This window comes from Crinia signifera, chromosome 11 (genome assembly GCF_055691185.1).
Source record: "Crinia signifera chromosome 11, ASM5569118v1, whole genome shotgun sequence".
Lineage (NCBI taxonomy): Eukaryota > Metazoa > Chordata > Amphibia > Anura > Myobatrachidae > Crinia > Crinia signifera.
In genome coordinates, this window is record NC_139227.1 from 15186295 (window position 1) to 15205604 (window position 19310).

The 19310-nt window shown below is 46.2% G+C and overlaps 1 protein-coding gene across 1 annotated transcript in view; it reads right to left on the bottom strand.

Annotated features, from left to right (window-relative positions):
• HSF4 (heat shock transcription factor 4) overlaps window positions 1–19310 on the bottom strand; it is an 81370-nt gene that overhangs the window by 17834 nt on the left and 44226 nt on the right. The window contains exons 6-11 of the mRNA XM_083165691.1: window positions 14488–14552; window positions 9820–9919; window positions 5546–5670; window positions 4296–4520; window positions 3445–3550; window positions 638–703 (exon numbers count right to left, since the gene is read on the bottom strand). Coding sequence (XP_083021817.1) covers window positions 638–703; window positions 3445–3550; window positions 4296–4520; window positions 5546–5670; window positions 9820–9919; window positions 14488–14552 — 687 coding nt within the window. The remainder of the gene's footprint in view (window positions 1–637; window positions 704–3444; window positions 3551–4295; window positions 4521–5545; window positions 5671–9819; window positions 9920–14487; window positions 14553–19310) is intronic.

Consider the following 19310-nt stretch of genomic DNA (forward strand, 5'->3'; position numbering starts at 1 on the left):
TTTTTTTACACAGTTCGCTGGGGGTGAGGGGCGAAGTGCCGCCCTCCAGGTGCCGGCGCCCTAGGCAAATGCCTAGAGCTGCCTAGTGGTGGCGCCGGCCCTGACTGCATTTAACACGCAGTTATTGTGCAATGAGCCAATATTAGAGACCCTTCCTGCGACTTCACTGGAAGAATGTCTATTATCTGGTATTTAACACAACTAGTAGTCACTCCACTTTGTTGTTCATCTTTTGTAAGTGGATATACAACTCTAAGGGCGGGATGTACTAAATGAAAATGCGATAAAACCCATGTTTTCGGTGGTTTTATCGCATTTTTAAATGTAATAATACCCGGCCTCCGTGTTTGACGCATAGGGTATTGCCATCCTTGAAAGAGGATACCCTACAGAAGCCTATGGGCTTCGTGACACCGTCCGCCACCAACGCCAACCGCATTCCCGGCATTATCTCCTACCCAGCCCAGGGCTTCAACTTCCTGGCTAGAGAGAGCCTGGGGATGTTATGGAGACCCCCGCACACCACATTACAGGTATCGCTGCGGCCTCTGTTGCCACACTGCGATGTTGATCGCATATGTTAGTACACATAGTGCGATGGGCGGCGATGTATTTTAATAACTAAAACTGTTCTCACCGGGGACAGACTGGTTTCCATAGCAGGAAGACTCCACTCACTTACACAGAGACCAGCACTGAAAACCTGCAAAGAGATTGATAAATAATATTGTAATACCATCAGCAAAGGCAAGTAATGGATGTTACAGTTAGAAGATACAATTATACACAAGGTAAAAAATAAAGTACAACCTAGATTTCTACAATGTCTAGTGAACGCCCACTGTAAAGTTTTGTAAAAAATCAAGTAAGTATTTAATTCTAGTAAGTCTGCTTGAAGCAAATGACTCAAAAGCTAGTAAGCTAACTAATGTGAGAGAGAGAAAGAGATGTAGTTTCACTTTCTGCCAACGGATGGCAGTATATATCGGTGACACACAGACACTATATATAGATGATGGTGGCTGGCTGAAAGCCACACATAATGACTCCTGCTGGTAAATCATACCATAGACAGTGGTCCTCATTCTGATTAACAAACTCACCCATGCGTTCGAACAGGAAGTTGGATGGTGAAGATCTGTGCATGCATGTCACGATCTTATCACGTGATGGATCAAATAAATCATGCCTCCTGTTATTATTATGTGTGAGATGAATGTATTTCTTGTATTGTTTGTAAAATCATGTCTTCTGTTATTAATATGTGTGAGATCAGGGCATGTCTTGTATTCTGCGTGTAAACTTAATGTGACCTAAGGGGGGCTGCCTGCCATTTCCCCCTGCAGAGTATAAGCATGGTGGACATTCCCTCAGAGCGACCATCTGTAGAGTTCTCTGAAGTTAGGATCAGAGACCCCTCATAAATGACATTGGGGGTTAGATCAACAAGGTGTCCTCCCCCCAACAAATGCAGATCTCTTATCAGACTTGGGGCCTGTCTGTTATGTCCCACTGGATAAGGAATGTGTACAAATCACTTTAAAAGCAACAGACTAATCCTTCATGAAAAAGGATCAATTATTTAGGGACATTCATTAGAGTCCAGCAGGGAAATGGTCAAAATCCCAAGGGTGGGAGAGATGAGGGAGTCTGCAGGTATAATTGCACGTCTCTCCCTATAGCAAGTTGGTACTTCTTGGGGGAACAGCAAGCTGGCTGGAAGCGACCCGATGTTCCATGTGGAAACCCCCCCCCCACTACAGAATCAGTACTTGGGTGTAAGATACAGTTCTATCATTTTTCAACCCCTTTTATTTTGTTTGAGTTGTATTTCTTCTGTGTGCACTTTTAAAATCTTTGCAACCATTTTATCACTAAAGCTCTGAAGTATTTTTTTGGAATAAATAATACATAATTCCAGTTCTGAATTTGTGTTCTTAGGACTTAAGCCAAAAGAGAGAGGTTAACGTTACAACCTTTTTTATATGTTGTATTGTGTTTCCGGACGTATGCAAGTGTCCTTTCTTGAACTTGCATTGGTGGCGGCATACCTCTTATAGGGGACACGTGTGTCCAAAGTGAACCCCACTCATGGCCGAAGCTGCTCAGGTTGACGTATGTGGAGGAGCGACCGGTGAGTCCGTGACAATGCACATAAGCGAATATGCGCATACGCAGGTCTACACTGCGAGTGCCCTCAGAGACTTGCATAGTGGGATGGCGTGCAGGGGGCGTCTGCATGCGAATGCCCTGGGCTTACCTGGGCTTACCTACAAAAACGTTGGGCGCGCCCAGGAAATGGTCATTGGAGCAGGGTGCTGCTAATCTTAGTCACCAGAGAATGACCGATTAGCAAGCGCTACAGAAATCAACATCCATTCGTAGCGCTGCGGGGAAAATCGTAATGTAGCGGGGGGGGGCGAGTGGCGTTACAAGTCTCACAAAGCAGCAAACTAACACTGCTTTGCAAGCCAACCAGAATGAGGGCCACTGTGCGCATAGTGTCTATTCACGGGAAGCAGAGCGTCAGGGGGTGTGACCAGCAACTCACAAAGCGTTGGCCATGTCCCCACAGTGTTGAAAATGGGGGTGTGGATTTGCGATCGCTGACATTCCGCAAGGCCGAATCCCTTCCTCCAAAGACACGCTACCGTGCGGGAGTCCCGACTAGAGACCTAAAATTGTTGGGAGGTGTTTCATACCCTCCAAAATTACCCTAGTACAAAACAGACTTCTCTCTTAATTTATGATTGCCATCACCTGTGATGAAACACCTTTCTCATCAATAACTAGTTTAACACAGGTGATGGCAATCCTACAGTAAGAGGGAAGTCCAGGAGCAGAGAATTTTGTACCTAATGGAATGGGTCATGTTGGAGGGTATGGTATATGGCTCAATATAATATATATTATTATGTGTGTTGTACAGTGATTCAACATAATGCAATATAAACTAGGGGCTGGTTGCATACCTCCCAACTTTGAAGGAGCAGGAGGCGGGACACAGTTGATGCACGTCGAAATTTTCGGGACGTGGCCTAATTCCGGGGGCGTGGCCTATACTCGCAGCTTTTCCATGAGGCCACGCCCCCATTTTGTCGCTATGGGGGCATGACCCAGAGGCTCTGTGAGCCTCTAGCCATGCCCCCAGCACCTTGGCTGTGGGAATAGACGCTGTGCGCATCACACAGCGTTTATTCCCCGCTGCTTAGCAGCCGACAGGGGGGACTCTTAACAGCCCCCCCTCACCGCGGGACACTGACGGCCGCGGGAGGTACAGCGGGACAGGCCCTGATAATCGGGACCGTCCCGCTAAAATCGGGACTGTTGGGAGGTATGTGGTTGTATTGCAGTGCGAAGCGGGAGCTGTGCAGGACTCCAAGGTTTTTTTTACAGTACAGTACAGTCATTTACAAGGCAAAACTGGGATCGGGGGATACTCACATCCAGGACTGCGGCAGAATCTAGGTTATACTGCTGGCTCCTCAGCAACAGCTGTAATCCTTCCAAACTGACATCGCTACTGTCCAGGGAGTCGGACAGTTCCTGCCTGATAAAATCAATGTACAAAACATTATACATATATTTCCAATCAGGCGTCTACACTATAAAGGTAACAGCTGAGAGTATCAGGGCTCATATTTTCAGGATTCCACCTGTCGGGATAATTACGGTCTTACCAAAATACATTAACTAACCTATGCATGACTAAAGAAATCCAGAAAACATGACCTGTTGGGGACTCTTAACCCTTTGAATGCGAAGTGAATTTGTCAAAATAGGTGTGAAATTTGGTAAGAAAATATTTATATTCATCATAGGAAATATAATCTTTTTTTTTTTTACACATTTTGTATTTGAATTTATATAACAAATGTGAGCAACATTTGAATTTTTAGCAGACATTTTGCACATCTCTCACAGAGATAAGGAATTATTCCTTGTGAGTGTACATGTTGGTAGTTAAAGGTAATCATACTAAATGCTCTATTAACATCATGGCTGCACCGAGAGGTTGGCCCTGGTACTGAGGGGCGTGGCATAATCCAGGAGCCCAGCGATTACAGTATTTGCTGCCAGCCTAGGACGGAATGCAATATGAAGGTGGATCAGTGTAAGCCTGGGACTCAGATAAATTGAGAGTTGGCTTCATGGACATTGAATACACCTTCTTTCAAAGTGCTCCAAATCTCTAATTCTACAGCTCTATTGAGTTAAGTAATTAATAGAACCCCAGTAGACTTGTGTAGTACTGACCTCACCGTGTAGCAAGAACATCAGCATCATCCACTAACCTCTCCAGGGGATTCCTCCTTCCTCGTGCCTCTAACTGCTGAGATGCCGAGGACTGTGGTGGACTACAACTCTCTTTTCCTTCCAGGATAGATTGCACCATTGCTACAGGCAACACAGGAGGGTCTGAGCATGTACTGCAACCACTCAGGGAGACATCTGTTTCTGCAGATCCCTTTACTCCAGGACTGATGGGCTCTTCTTTAATCAGAAGGAGACACGTACCCCTATAGCACACACAAGGAACACTCTTAGTCCTATAAAGAGACAACCCACCCCTCACTGCATGCATGCTGGCCTGTACTCACACCATAGGCATAAATGTTTCCACAAAGGGCATCTTTCTTGATGAGAGCTGTCCTTTGCCGTGAGGGGACAGGTTTAGAACCTGGGAGTGCAACTGCACAAGCGTCGTATGGTGCACATGCCATGGGGAGTTGCTGGGAGGGATCCGACTGGATCCCTCTAAGGGCAGAGTGCGAAAAGAAGTCTTCTATTGTTACCCATTGGGTCCAAGCTCCAGAATGCATTGCATTCTGTGTTGAAATGTGGTCAAAGTCCCCCCCCCCCCCTACATCCTACCACTTCTAACATCTATACTAATCGCATATGTACTATCACAAAGGGTAGCTCTCGTAATAGCGCTGTCCATTGTGATGTCAGGGCTTCCGAGGTTCTGCCCCACGGGTTCTGGTAGTGATCTGATTGGGTTCTTGCAGCTAACTTAATCGGACAGCACATTCATTTACTGTAGCTGCAGGGTAAACGTAGCGCCTAATTGACTCTCCCCCTTGGAGTCTGATAGATTACGGATAACAGATTGAGGGCCAGATGCATCAAGCTTCAAAAAGTTATAAGGTGGAGAGTGATAAACAGCAGGCCAATCAGCTCCTACCTGTCATTTTTCAAACCCATCCTTAGCGCAGATTGGCTGGCTGTTTATCACTTTTTGAAGCTTGATACATCTGTCCCTGAGTGACTGTATTTGACTGTAGAAATGACAGTTGTGCAAAGTTGATTTACACTGGTCCTGTGGCTGACTAAAACCAGGTGAAACGTTGGTGAGAATTTAGCCCGCCATAGACCTTGCGGAATTCATGTGCGTCCCGGATATAAGGAATATTATGGCAACTCTATACAGCAACTACTGATGTTTTATAGATTTTGTATTGCATAGGAACTTTCTGTATGCATATTCCTAACAGAAATAACCACTGTAACACTGCTCTGAGTCCCCCTATCCCTTTGTTACCTATCTCCATCAGCGTTGGGTTGTCCAGTCACTGAGTTTGTGGGCAGAGCCTCAGTTACATCCGATATGATAGGCCCGGCGCTGACAGCGGGGCTGCTTATAGAGGTTGCTGGATCTGTAGGTGGCTGCACAAAAACATCTTATGAAACATTCAGAATAAACATAGAGGTAATAATAAGCAGCAAAAGGTGCACAGTGTTATGCCGGGGATTTACACAATCAGCACGCTGCCTAGAAGTTATGAAGAGCACCACAAATCATTGCAGTTATGTAATTATAATAATAAGAAAAGACAGCCTAGAAATGCACTTTCTAGTACAAATACGTAAAATGGAATGTAAATAAAAGGTGAAAAATGAATCCATTGAAAGTGTAGGATTCGATCTCTGCCAGTTCTGTGCTCTTGCCTAAATCTAGGAATAACTTTGTTCGCGGAGCTCCTCCCATCAGCCAATGCAAAGTTCTGATCCTCCGGAGACACCATATTGCCCGGCAAACCAATGCATTCTGGGTATCTAAGGAAAATGTTATGTTGTGCAGACTGTTTTGGTCTATTTACTGCTGTTTGCCACGCACCATCTAATTATCACTGAAGGTTATGGCAGGTTGTTGGTTCCTAGCTTTGGGGACTTGTTGTACTAACTCATGCTGGTTTTATGTCCTATATAATTATATATGACATGATATACTGGTAAGTAAATATAGGTCTCATGCAGTGGATACGCTCATTTTGTCAAAGGCCAAAAACCACCTATAAAAGGTAATTTAATACTGCTTTCAGAGCGCAATGTCAGGTCTGACCAGGGATTTTGATCCCAGGTCCGAACCAGGTCCAACCCTTTTACACTTAACCCAGGTCACCAATTATACACAGAGTTTAACCCTCCTTATAACCCGGGTTCAATTGCCGGGTTGGTTGACCTGAGTTATTCACTTTGGTGCTTTCACACTGCACCTGGAGCCGGGTCATCTCAGCAACAACCTGGCAATAACCCAGGTGACAGTTACGATGAAATAAGTGTAATGTTTTGTTACATGAGATTTGATTTTTGTAGAACATGAATAGAATGTTTTTATTTCCCGATAAAATGATGCCGTAACCACAGTTTCTAAGTAGGTCCCGTTGGTTTATGCCAACCTCCTTCCGTCATGTACACCCAAGTCATGTTTTTAGGATTTCATTAGTCAAGGACAGGTGAGTTAATCTATTTTACATAGTCCAATAATTATATAATATTGTGTGTTTTTTTCTTTCTCTGGGAGACCAAAGTGTGTGATCCAAAATTTTTGTATGAGATCACCGACTGGCAAACTCTACGTCAGCTAGTCTACCCCGCTGGAATTCTGCTCCCTAACTGCCAGTCCCTACTCCTGGACCAGCCACCAATCACACTACCACAGAAGGACATTCTAGAGTGCGAACAGACTCAGCAGCTAGAGGACCGCCCTGGTGTGAAGGTGCTCCTGACCTCCTGACTTACTACAAGCAGGAGAAGAGACCACAAAGGAAATAAATGCTGCATATGGGAACCTCTGTAGGTAGGTACTGCTTTAAATTTAGTGGCAAACTCACCCAAATCACGGTTCTGTTTCCCTTCCTCTCACACTTGCTCTTACAAAACTATGTAGGTAAAAGCGATTTGCCATTGACAGCAAATAGATCAACAAGATATTATTGGCATCAGTTCTTTGTGGGCACCCCCACATGCAGTGATTACTGCAGACACCCTTCTTGGCAAACTGACCACAAGCTCCACAACAGCAGGCGGTATGTTTTGCCATTCTACCTTAACCCTTTGGGTGCCAACATTGGTGTGAGAAACGTGCAAAATATCCGCTAAAAATGCCAGGGCCTTAGCCCAGGAATATGAACTACTTTAGCTATTGCCGGCAAATGATCTGAAGTCAATGAATTGAAGTTTATTTAAATATTGCGCCCAAAAATAAAAATGTCGCTGTGAACAATATTGGCATTTTTAGCAGATATTTTGCACATCTCAGAACAGTACAGTGACCAATGATTGAAATTTGAGATCTGGCTGGGAGGCGGCGACAGGGGAAAGACGGTGATGTATGGGTGATTCGCCGCATTGCAAAAGAACTCGCACAATATTTGCGGGCAAAATTCTGGGCGGGACCCCGCATGCAGGGTGGCCTTGCTGGGCTCCCCCGCAGCCTTGTGCCATGGGTACTCATTTTGTGAGGATTCGCAAAACTACAACCCAAGCTGAAGTAGGCCAAATGGTCAGTATTCAATTAGCTGTGGTAATTTACTGCAGCTAATTAATTCACTGGGGGCTATTCAATTAGCCCGGGTACTCATCACTTATTGAGGATTTTGCTTTGGGTGCCTCAGTCCTCTGATTTCCTACTAGGCACTTGTCTAGGGGTGCCACCTTCCACCTTCTTGAGTGGCACAGCAAACCACCCACCTCCTACTCCAGAGTCACTGAAGAGGTTGAAGGTGGTAATTTGGTGCAAGAGATGTTGGGGATACTGGTATATTTGCTGTCTGCTGGGAGGCTACAGCTTCACTACCAGGGGGCAGAGCCTGAGCCAGAATTGACACTCTAATTACAGTATGTCTATACGGAGCCAACTCCGCAGCTACGCTTAACAGCTGGAATTGCTGAGGCTAAAGGCATTTGTTAAGGGGGCATCTAATAATACTTTGCATAGGGGTGTCATGACCCCTAAATTCGCCTCTGCCTTTACAACTGGGCTTCCACCCTTTCCACCCCATTTCCCCTAACATAGGTGACAAAATGATCTACTCTGGGCTAAAGTTAAGAACTGCTTCTACCTGTTTCTACTCCTTTGGTCTTTCTAGAATGTGCGATGCAGTCAACCAACTCTCCTCCTTAGAACTTTCACTCGCTTGGCAAAAACAGCATACTTCCTGGCTTACCAGCTTCTACCACAATAGTTCCTGCATCCTATCCGGCCTTCCTCTACTCATCTGTCCTGAGGCAGCACCATGACTAATCTTTCTCTCCTGCTTTTTTCCAAGACTTCTGCTGACTCCATATTTACTTCATAATTCAATTTAAACTAGCCTCAATAGCCTCATCTACAAATCCCTATACAATGCCTCCTCTATCCCACTGGAAATATTCCGCTATGGATCCACATTCGGTCATTGACTCCCTTCATATTCATAGACACCCCAACCTCCAATCGTGTAAGCACTCCCTCAAACTCCCTAATTACATTATTCTCCCCCTCCTCTCCCCACAAGTATGGCCCTCTCTTCTTCCTGTTACCTAAATACAGTGACGTAAGTTTGTCCCAGTTGCCCGGAGGCAAGATAATTACTGAGGTCCCCCAAAAAAGCTCAATCAGTAAGGTGTCTGTCTCCAGTAAGACAGGTCATGGGTAATAAAACAGGGTGTGTGGCTTGCAAAAATGATATTAGGAGGGGGAGTCAGCCACAGAAGCTATATCGACAGCTTTCAATTAACTGATTCAAACTCAAAGGGGGAGGAGAGGTGCCCCCTTGGGAGCAGGAGTCCGGCAGCAAATGACTCCATTGCCTCCCAGAGTTACAGATGGGGCTATCCTCATCTAACCCTTTAATAGTAAAAAGTGAGTAATAGGATTACTCTGCCAATCCCTTACTGTATTGTTCTATGTATTGTATTGCAGCTGAGAACAATAGGCCTTGGTGAGCCATGACTCACCATGGCTATCCAGAGATGGCTAGATGAGGAGGACTCCATCTTTACACCTCTGACCAAATATGATTATCCTTGTGGTAAATAACAATAGCTAACATAATAGCCGCAGGATCTGGTACTTTCACTAACAAAAAAATATAAATATTAGTTTTAAATGAATCTAAGGTAGCAGGAAATGTCCGGGTAGATAAGAAGATCCTATTTAACAGACTTATGGATCTTTTTCACTTCATGTAAGTCAACAAAACAACTCTTGTTAAGGTGTTACACAGAAATGGAATGCAGGTGTTTTATAAATCAACTCTTTTTGTATAAATCAACTCATTTGGTCAATTTCTGCCATATAAAAAAGGAATAATCCTATTATCTCAGAAGTGGCCTCCTCCAATGTAAGTCTACTAACGAGCAGGGCCCTCCATACCCTTTGATTTGATGTCTGTTATGTACTCTACAGTATGTTTAGCGCAGCAGAGCACTGTGGTGCGGTTTATATGTTTTAGTTAAACATTTATTTGTGCATATATACAGTCATGTCGTGTGACATAAACATTATTACTGGTATGAATTGTACTTGCCACTGAATAGATACAAACTTACCGATTGTATGTAGTATGGGTCAGGCAGGGAGTCCACAGGGAGGTGCCTGCTGAATTTGGACAGGGGTAAGGCACAGTTTCCATCATCCAACATGAGGGGTCTACAGAGGAACGGTAAGAGGTAATTATTTGCATTTCTTTACATGAGGTTCCACGTAGTAAGCAGAAACGTAATTGACAGGAAAACAAAGAGACTAATATCAACTGACTTAGACGTCTCCATACACACTCTATGTAAAATTGGGTTGATGACAGGTTGATGACATCACTGACAGCCACCAAGTAGCCGCCGTCATCATACAGACTAAAGGGTTTTTTCTGCTGAGAATCTGGTACACACCTGACAACCTGATTCCTCACTACTCAGTAATAATATAGTTTTGCTTCATAATATACTGTAGTATAATAGTCCAATGTTGGAAACAAGTGAAGGCATTAGTTGTGTGAAAATGTTAGACCTAAATGTTAGACATTTTGACTCCCTCCTGACCCCATTCTTTAGTACAGTATGTCTGATACAGCTGCAAATTGCAATATTAATTTGCTAAATTATTAAGCTAAAGATAGTGGCCATTTTATTTTACTGTAGAGGCAAATAAACAAGCTTGTTATCAGAATAATGGGCCTCATTCAGACCTGGCTAAACGGCAGCGAATTTGCAGCAGCCAGCGATCAAGTAGATGCCATCCCGCTATAGTGAAATCCCACCTTGCGAATTAACGCGTCCAAAACCATTCAGTAGATGCTCAACATCAATTGATTTTTCCATTGGTCAACACTGATCGCAAGTGCTACACCCTTCCCTTAAAATGCTTGGGTACGCCTGTCACTTTCTTGGCACTCCCATTAGACGGCCAGTTACCACCCCCAGACGCCGGCTTCCTGTCAATCAACTTGCGTACTGCTAAAATGCAGCAGGGTTTCGCCGCTGGAATCGTCACGCTCACACATTGCGACCCATACGCACACATGGTATATTCATAATCAGCCGACGTGCGAATTCAGTCGGCAGCGATCAAGTCTGAATCAGGCCTCATACCCATTTCAGCTAGTAATTGTTTAAACTATGCTAGTGCATCTGTGTCTATAGATGCCAATAGGTTGGCTTGGACCCCACAGGTGGGCTCTATTGCCTGGGTCTAGGGGTCAGTAAGTCGGTGGAAAAGGATCATTGATTGACTTTGGTGCTTAAGCTGGCCATACATCAGAAAGATCGATCTTAAGATCGATTGCGCTCATGATTGTGTACAATTTCCCTTGAAATCCCCGGCAGTCCTTGGTGGTTTTTGGACACACAATCTACTCCCAATCCATCATACAATCAGTCATACAATCCATCTGCTGCATGGTTGTGTACACAAGATGTGCACACAATCTGCATACAATCCACCTTACAATCAATTGAGATTGTATGATTGGGTACAATATCTTTCTGATGTATGGCCACCTTTAGTTTGTCCTAGTTATGACCTTGATTTCACCTTTGTCGGCTTTGTAGTTCAATATGGATGGTGTAATGGTTAGCGCCACTGCCTCACAGCGCTGAGGTCATGGGTTCTATCCCCACCATGTGTTATATATACGGGGCAGTACGGATGGTGTAATGGTTAGCATTACTGCCTCACAGCGCTGAGGTCATGGGTTCTATTCCCACCATGTGTTATATATACGGATGGTGTAATGGTTAGCATTACTGCCTCAAAGCACTGAGGTCATGGGTTCCATTCCCACCATGTGTTATATATATGGGACAGTACGGATGGTGTAATGGTTAGCATTACTGCCTCACAGCACTGAGGTCATGGGTTCTATGCCCACCATGTGTTATATATACAGGGCAGTACGGATGGTGTAATGGTTATAGCATTACTGCCTCACAGCACTGAGGTCATGGGTTCTATCCCCACCATGTGTTATATATACAGGGCAGTACGGATGGTGTAATGGTTAGCGTTACTGCCTCACAGCACTGAGGTCATGGGTTCTATTCCCACCATGTGTTATATATACAGGGCAGTACGGATGGTGTAATGGTTAGCATTACTGCCTCACAGCACTGAGGTCATGGGTTCTATTCCCACCATGTGTTATATATACGGGGCAGTACGGAGGGTGTAATGGTTAGCATTACTGCCTCACAGCGCTGAGGTCATGGGCTCTATTCCCACCGTGTGTTATATATACGGGGCAGTACGCATGGTGTAATGGTTACATTACTGCCTCACAGCACTGAGGTCATGGGTTCTATCCCCACCATGTGTTATATATACAGGGCAGTACGGATGGTGTAATGGTTAGCGTTACTGCCTCACAGCACTGAGGTCATGGGTTCTATTCCCACCATGTGTTATATATACGGGGCAGTACGGAGGGTGTAATGGTTAGTATTACTGCCTCACAGCGCTGAGGTCATGGGTTCTATTCCCACCATGTGCTATATATACGGGGCAGTACGGACGGTGTAATGGTTACATTACTGCCTCACAGCGCTGAGGTCATGGGTTCTATTCCCACCATGTGTTATATATACGGGCCAGTACGGATGGTGTAATGGTTAGTATTACTGCCTCACAGCGCTGAGGTCATGGGTTATATATACGGTGATGTTGCTATGGGAAACCAATCAGATCCTGTCTAGTATCTTCAAGAGGGTGCTAAATAAATGAGAAGTAGATTCTAACTGGGTGGTCATAGCGACATCACATGTGAAGTCTTATTCCCATCTCCGTAAATTTCCCCCGTTATGTTTTTTAAAAATATCACAAACACTCCTTACTAAGCCTTTGAAGTGCATTAATCCCCCATTTCTGTCAGAGGCAGCCATTTTGTAGAGCTGGACAAGCATCATTTCAGTGGCATCACAATCATTGGGCCAGATGTACTAAGCCTTGAAAAGCGATAAAATGGAGAGTGATAGTCGGGCAGTTGTATTAAACCTGTTGGTACTCTTTACCTAGAAGGGCGCCAGCGATTGAAATCGCGGTCATCGGGGGTAAAAATCGCGGTCATCGCGGGCATCGCGGGCATCGCGGGTAAATCGGGATGGCCGCGATGCCCGCGATGACCGCGATTTTCCCATAGGAATCAATGTTAAAAAGGCTGATTGACCGCGATTTGACTGTTAAATGCCTCAATGGACCCGATTTGGCCATAGAAATCAATGTTAAATGGGCCACAGAGCCCATTAACCCTTAAATGTCTCCCCCAATTTTTAACGCCACCCCACGATCCACGCGAACCCGAAGCGTGGCGAGCGGCGGCGGTACGCGTCCTCCGACCTTTTCATGCCCTACTATCCACTAGGGCGTGGAGTGAGAATATAATAGTGTGGCGAGCGCAGCGAGCCACCGAGCCCGAAGCGTGGCGAGCGCAGCGAGCCCCGCGAGGGGACGCGGATACCTTCACAGGTAGACGCGTCCCCTCGCGGGCTTCACAGGTGTCGGCGTCGCCACGGACACCTGTGAAGCCCGCGAGGGGACGCGTATAACTGTGAAGGTATCCGCGTCCCCTCGCTATTATATTCTCACTCCACGCCCTAGTGGATAGTAGGGCATGAAAAGGTCGGAGGACGCGTACCGCCGCCCCTCGCGGGCTCGCTGCGCTCGCCACGCTTCGGGTTCGCGTGGATCGTGGGGTGGCGTTAAAAATTGGGGGGGACATTTAAGGGTTAATGGGCTCTGTGGCCCATTTAACATTGATTCCTAAGGCCAAATCGGGTCCATTGAGCCATTTAACAGTAAAATCGGGTCCATCGCGCCTTTTAACATTGATTCCTATGGGAAATCGGGAGCATTGCGTCGCGGGCATCGCGGGTACATTTATGGCCGGCCGCGACGCGACCGACACGATTTTCATGTTTAACATGGGTTTCAATGGGAAATCGCGGCCATCGCGTCGGTCGCGTCGCGACATAAATGTACCCGCGATGCCCGCGACGGGCGCCCTTCTAGGTAAAGAGTACCAACCTGTTAAAGTGATGATAACGTGGAAGGTGATAACGCACCAGCCAAACTACTCCTAACTGTCATTTTTCAAACACAGCTGATTGGCTTGTGCTTTATGATTATGACCTTCCACTTTATCGCCTTAGCAGGATTAGTACAACTGCCCCAGTCAGATCAGCCAATCAACTCCTAAGGGCCGTATCACAGGCTGTGTTTGAAAAATGACAGGTGCTGATTGGTTGGTGGTTTAACACTGTCCATTTTAACACTTTTTAAGGCTTAATACATCTCCCATTTGTGTCTTATAGATGTCGAGTGGATTAATAAGTACTGACTCAGACACCATAATCTCTGCCTCCGCTGCGTGGACTTTAACATGGTTTTGTACAATGCTCCATGTTATTGCGTCTGCTACTAGAGATGATAAAACATTTCCAAACTCCTGCTTATTGATCTGGGATATTATGCTTAGCTGCCTATTTCTAGGATGCTTTCCCCTCTCTCTCTGCCCCCACAATAGTCCCAGGAGCTGAGAGGGCACTTTGTACACAGTTTTCTGAAAGCCAGCGGTCAGCAGATCTGACTCAGCAGGTCCATTCAGCCAGTGCGCATCACCGGAGTGTGGGGTCAGGTGACTTGCACCGGGGGCCTCGCTGAGCTTGCCATATTGTTGTTGGGGAGGTTTTAGGAGTGTGGTGGTGGGGGGGTGTCCTGCAGGCACTCACATCTTTCTCTTTATCCCATTGCTGGAGGGGCCAGGAGGCAGCTGTCCAAACAGAAACTGGATTAACTGTCAGAAAAAAGCACAGTATCAGGTGTTAGTCACAGAAACCCACTGACCTCTGCCCTTGTGTGTGCCCTGATCTCCGGGGAAAAACATATTCCTCAATAAGACATTGGCACTGCAGCTCGTGTGTGTGTGCTTGTACGCAATCCGAGATTTAGCATCACATACGGAGACTTATCATATCAGATATGTCTGTAAGAGACGACCTGGAGTGACTATCGGTCAGTGTGGTCTAATATGCATGCAGGCAGAAGAAAATGAGCACCACAATAATACAAAGGGTGAGATTTTAGAAAGGCTGAGTTTAGTGGAATCAGAAGACATTTAGGAGAACTTCAGACACTATAGGAATTCATATCGAGAAAAATAGGGTAGATGTATGAATCAGTGATATGGGAGGAGACCATGGCAACCAATCAGCTGCTCTGTATAATTTTATATTATCCAAATTATAGATGTTACTTCAGTGCTGATTGGGACACTTCTCCTCTGCCTCACTTCTCCTCCCCTTATCACCGCTTCATACATCTACCCCACAGTATTAAATGTGACAGAACTAAGGGCCTTATTCTAGTTCACTCTTTCTGACAAAATCCTTAGATGGACAAAACCACGTGCACTGCAGGGGGGCAGATGTAAAATGTGCAGAGAGAATTAGATTTGGGTGAGTTATTTTGTTTCTGTGCAGGGTAAATACTGACTGCTTTATTTTTACACTGCAATATAGATCTCTCTTTGAAGTAAAACCCCACCAAATCTAACTATCTGCACATGTTACATCTGCCCCACCTGCAGTGAACATGGTTTTGTCCATCTAAGAAGGATTTTGTCAGAAAGAGTGAACTAGAATAAGGCCCTTTGTGTCAGATATGTTGTTAAAAGCAAAAGAAAGAGAAAGTTGATAAGGTTCTATGAGGAAGTGGCAGATATTAATGATATGAAAACTGCTTACGAGATATACAAAACGGAAAGACACAAACACAGGAGATAAAAAAAGCATCAGCCAAAATTGGGGTGGGCAATAATCAGCCCTAGAGCTACCATTGAACTATATGTCAGCAGGGCTGTATCTAAAGTGTTATAAAAACATCAGCCTCACTACTTGCAACTTCCCCCTCTTTTGTCCCCAGCATTGCTTGACCACCCCCATCCCCCCCCCCCCCATCACACACCTTTGGTCACACACTCCTTTTTTTCTTAAATAAATGCCATCATACTTCCCATAAAGGAGCAAATAGCTCCATGAGTAAGGTGTTTGACTGCAATATGGAAGGTCATGTTTTTGAATCCTGATTAGGACAGTATTTTTAAATGTGTGATTTAAATAAAGGAGGATGTGGCTGAAGGACCTGGGTATGACTTCGGAGAAATGTGTGATTTAAAAAGAATAATGTAGCTAATTACCATTTTATCACTTCTCTTGCCCAGAATGAGGTATGTCCAGGAATTTTCCAATACGTTTTGTCCTAGGGACTTCATCAGGGGTCCTTTTTGAGTTTACCCTGTGAAATTTCTAAGTAGCCGGTTTTCATCATAAATCAACATATTTATATTTATTTTTAATCTTAAGGGTGATTTTATGCTCTCTTCTTTTTCCCCACTTTTATTTCACACGGAGATGGCCTGAAGGGGGCGGGCTCTGTCGGCATATGATGTCGGCCTCCCGAGCAGGGATCAGAACACCTAGCATTTTCATGGAGACTCCCATAATGCTGGGCATCCCCTGCATCAGTTGAGATAAAGTGTCAGGGGGAGAGTAGTGTCAGGGTCATCTTCCCAGTGATATTTGGCCACTATACAGCAAAGTCTTTGCTCTCTGTGTGTGGTGCCATCTTTCTGAATGTAGCACTGGGAAGATGGCACTGGCCTCAGAACAGGCGAAGAGGGAGGAGCGGTAACAGTGACATTACTGGGGTGTCAGGGTAACGTCACACTGCAAGCACTGGCTGCCTGGCTAATATAACAGTGACATTACGGGGGTGCCAGGGTAACATCACACTGCAAGCACTGGCTGCCTGGCTAATATAACAGTGACATTACTGGGGTGCCAGGGTAACGTCACACTGCAAGCACTGGCTGCCCGGCTAATATAACAGTGACATTACTGGGGTGCCAGGGTAACCTCACACTGCAAGCACTGGCTGCCCGGCTAATATAACAGTGACATTACTGGGGTGCCAGGGTAACGTCACACTGCAAGCACTGGCTGCCCGGCTAATATAACAGTGACATTACTGAGGTGCCAGGGTAACGTCACACTGCAAGCACTGGCTGCCCGGCTAATATAACAGTGACATTACTGGGGTGCCAGCGTAACGTCACACTGCAAGCACTGGCTGCCCGGCTAATATAACAGTGACATTACTGGGGTGCCAGCGTAACGTCACACTGCAAGCACTGGCTGCCGGGCTAATATAACAGTGACATTACTGAGGTGCCAGGGTAACGTCACACTGCAAGCACTGGCTGCCTGGCTAATATAACAGTGACATTACTGGGGTGCCAGGGTAACGTCACACTGCAAGCACTGGCTGCCGGGCTAATATAACAGTGACATTACTGGGGTGCCAGGGTAACGTCACACTGCAAGCACTGGCTGCCCGGCTAATATAACAGTGACATTACTGGGGTGCCAGCGTAACGTCACACTGCAAGCACTGGCTGCCGGGCTAATATAACAGTGACATCACTGAGGTGCCAGGGTAACGTCACACTGCAAGCACTGGCTGCCCGGCTAATATAACAGTGACATTACTGGGGTGCCAGGGTAACGTCACACTGCAAGCACTGGCTGCCTGGCTAATATAACAGTGACATTACTGGGGTGCTAGGGTAACGTCACACTGCAAGCACTGGCTACCTGGCTAATATAACAGTGACATCACTGAGGTGCCAGGGTAATGTCACACTGCAAGCACTGGCTGCCTGGCTAATATAACAGTGACATTACTGGGGTGCTAGGGTAATGTCACACTGCAAGCACTGGCTAATATAACAGTGACATTACTGGGGTGCCAGGGTAACGTCACACTGCAAGCACTGGCTGCCTGGCTAATATAACAGTGACATCACTGAGGTGCCAGGGTAACGTCACACTGCAAGCACTGGCTGCCTGGCTAATATAACAGTGACATTACTGGGGTGCTAGGGTAACGTCACACTGCAAGCACTGGCTGCCGGGCTAATATAACAGTGACATCACTGAGGTGCCAGGGTAACGTCACACTGCAAGCACTGGCTGCCTGGCTAATATAACAGTGACATTACTGGGGTGCCAGGGTAACCTCACACTGCAAGCACTGGCTGCCGGGCTAATATAACAGTGACATTACTGGGGTGCCAGGGTAACGTCACACTGCAAGCACTGGCTGCCTGGCTAATATAACAGTGACATTACTGGGGTGCTAGGGTAACGTCACACTGCAAGCACTGGCTGCCTGGCTAATATAACAGTGACATTACTGGGGTGCCAGGGAAACGTGACACTGCAAGCACTGGCTGCCGGGCTAATATAACAGTGACATTACTGGGGTGCCAGGGTAACGTGACACTGCAAGCACTGGCTGCCCGGGTAATATAACAGTGACATTACTGGGGTGCCAGGGTAACGTTACACTGCAAGCACTGCGTGCCTGGCTAGGATAACAGCGACATCACTAGGGTGCCGGGGTAACGTTACACTGCAAGCACTGGCTGCCCGGCTAATATAACAGTGACATCACTGGGGTGCTAGGGTAACGTCACACTGCAAGCACTGGCTGCCTGGCTAATATAACAGTGACATTACTGGGGTGCCAGGGTAACGTCACACTTCAAGCACTGGCTGCCGGGCTAATATAACAGTGACATTACTGGGGTGCCAGGGTAACCTCACTGCAAGCACTGGCTGCTCGGGCTAATATAACAGTGACATCACTGGGGTGCTAGGGTAACGTCACACTGCAAGCACTGGCTGCCTGGCTAATATAACAGTGACATTACTGGGGTGCCAGGGTAACCTCACTGCAAGCACTGGCTGCTCGGGCTAATATAACAGTGACATCACTGGGGTTCCAGGGTAACGTCACACTGCAAGCACTGGCTGCCCGGCTAATATAACAGTGACATTACTGGGGTGCCAGCGTAACGTCACACTGCAAGCACTGGCTGCCGGGCTAATATAACAGTGACATTACTGGGGTGCCAGGGTAACGTCACACTGCAAGCACTGGCTGCCCGGCTAATATAACAGTGACATTACTGGGGTGCCAGGGTAACGTCACACTGCAAGCACTGGCTGCCCGGCTAATATAACAGTGACATTACTGGGGTGCCAGGGTAACGTCACACTGCAAGCACTGGCTACCTGGCTAATATAACAGTGACATTACTGGGGTGCCAGGGTAACGTCACACTGCAAGCACTGCGTGCCTGGCTAGGATAACAGCGACATCACTAGGGTGCCGGGGTAACGTTACACTGCAAGCACTGGCTGCTCGGGCTAATATAACAGTGACATCACTGGGGTGCTAGGGTAACGTCACACTGCAAGCACTGGCTGCCTGGCTAATATAACAGTGACATCACTGGGGTGCCAGGGTAACGTCACACTGCAAGCACTGGCTGCCGGGCTAATATAACAGTGACATTACTGGGGTGCTAGGAACATTTCACAAGCTAGACATTAACAACCCAATTAAATTACCCTGCAATCGATAGATGACAATATATAGGTACATTCCCCCCCTATTATTATGATTATATTTTGTGAAATCCGCCTCT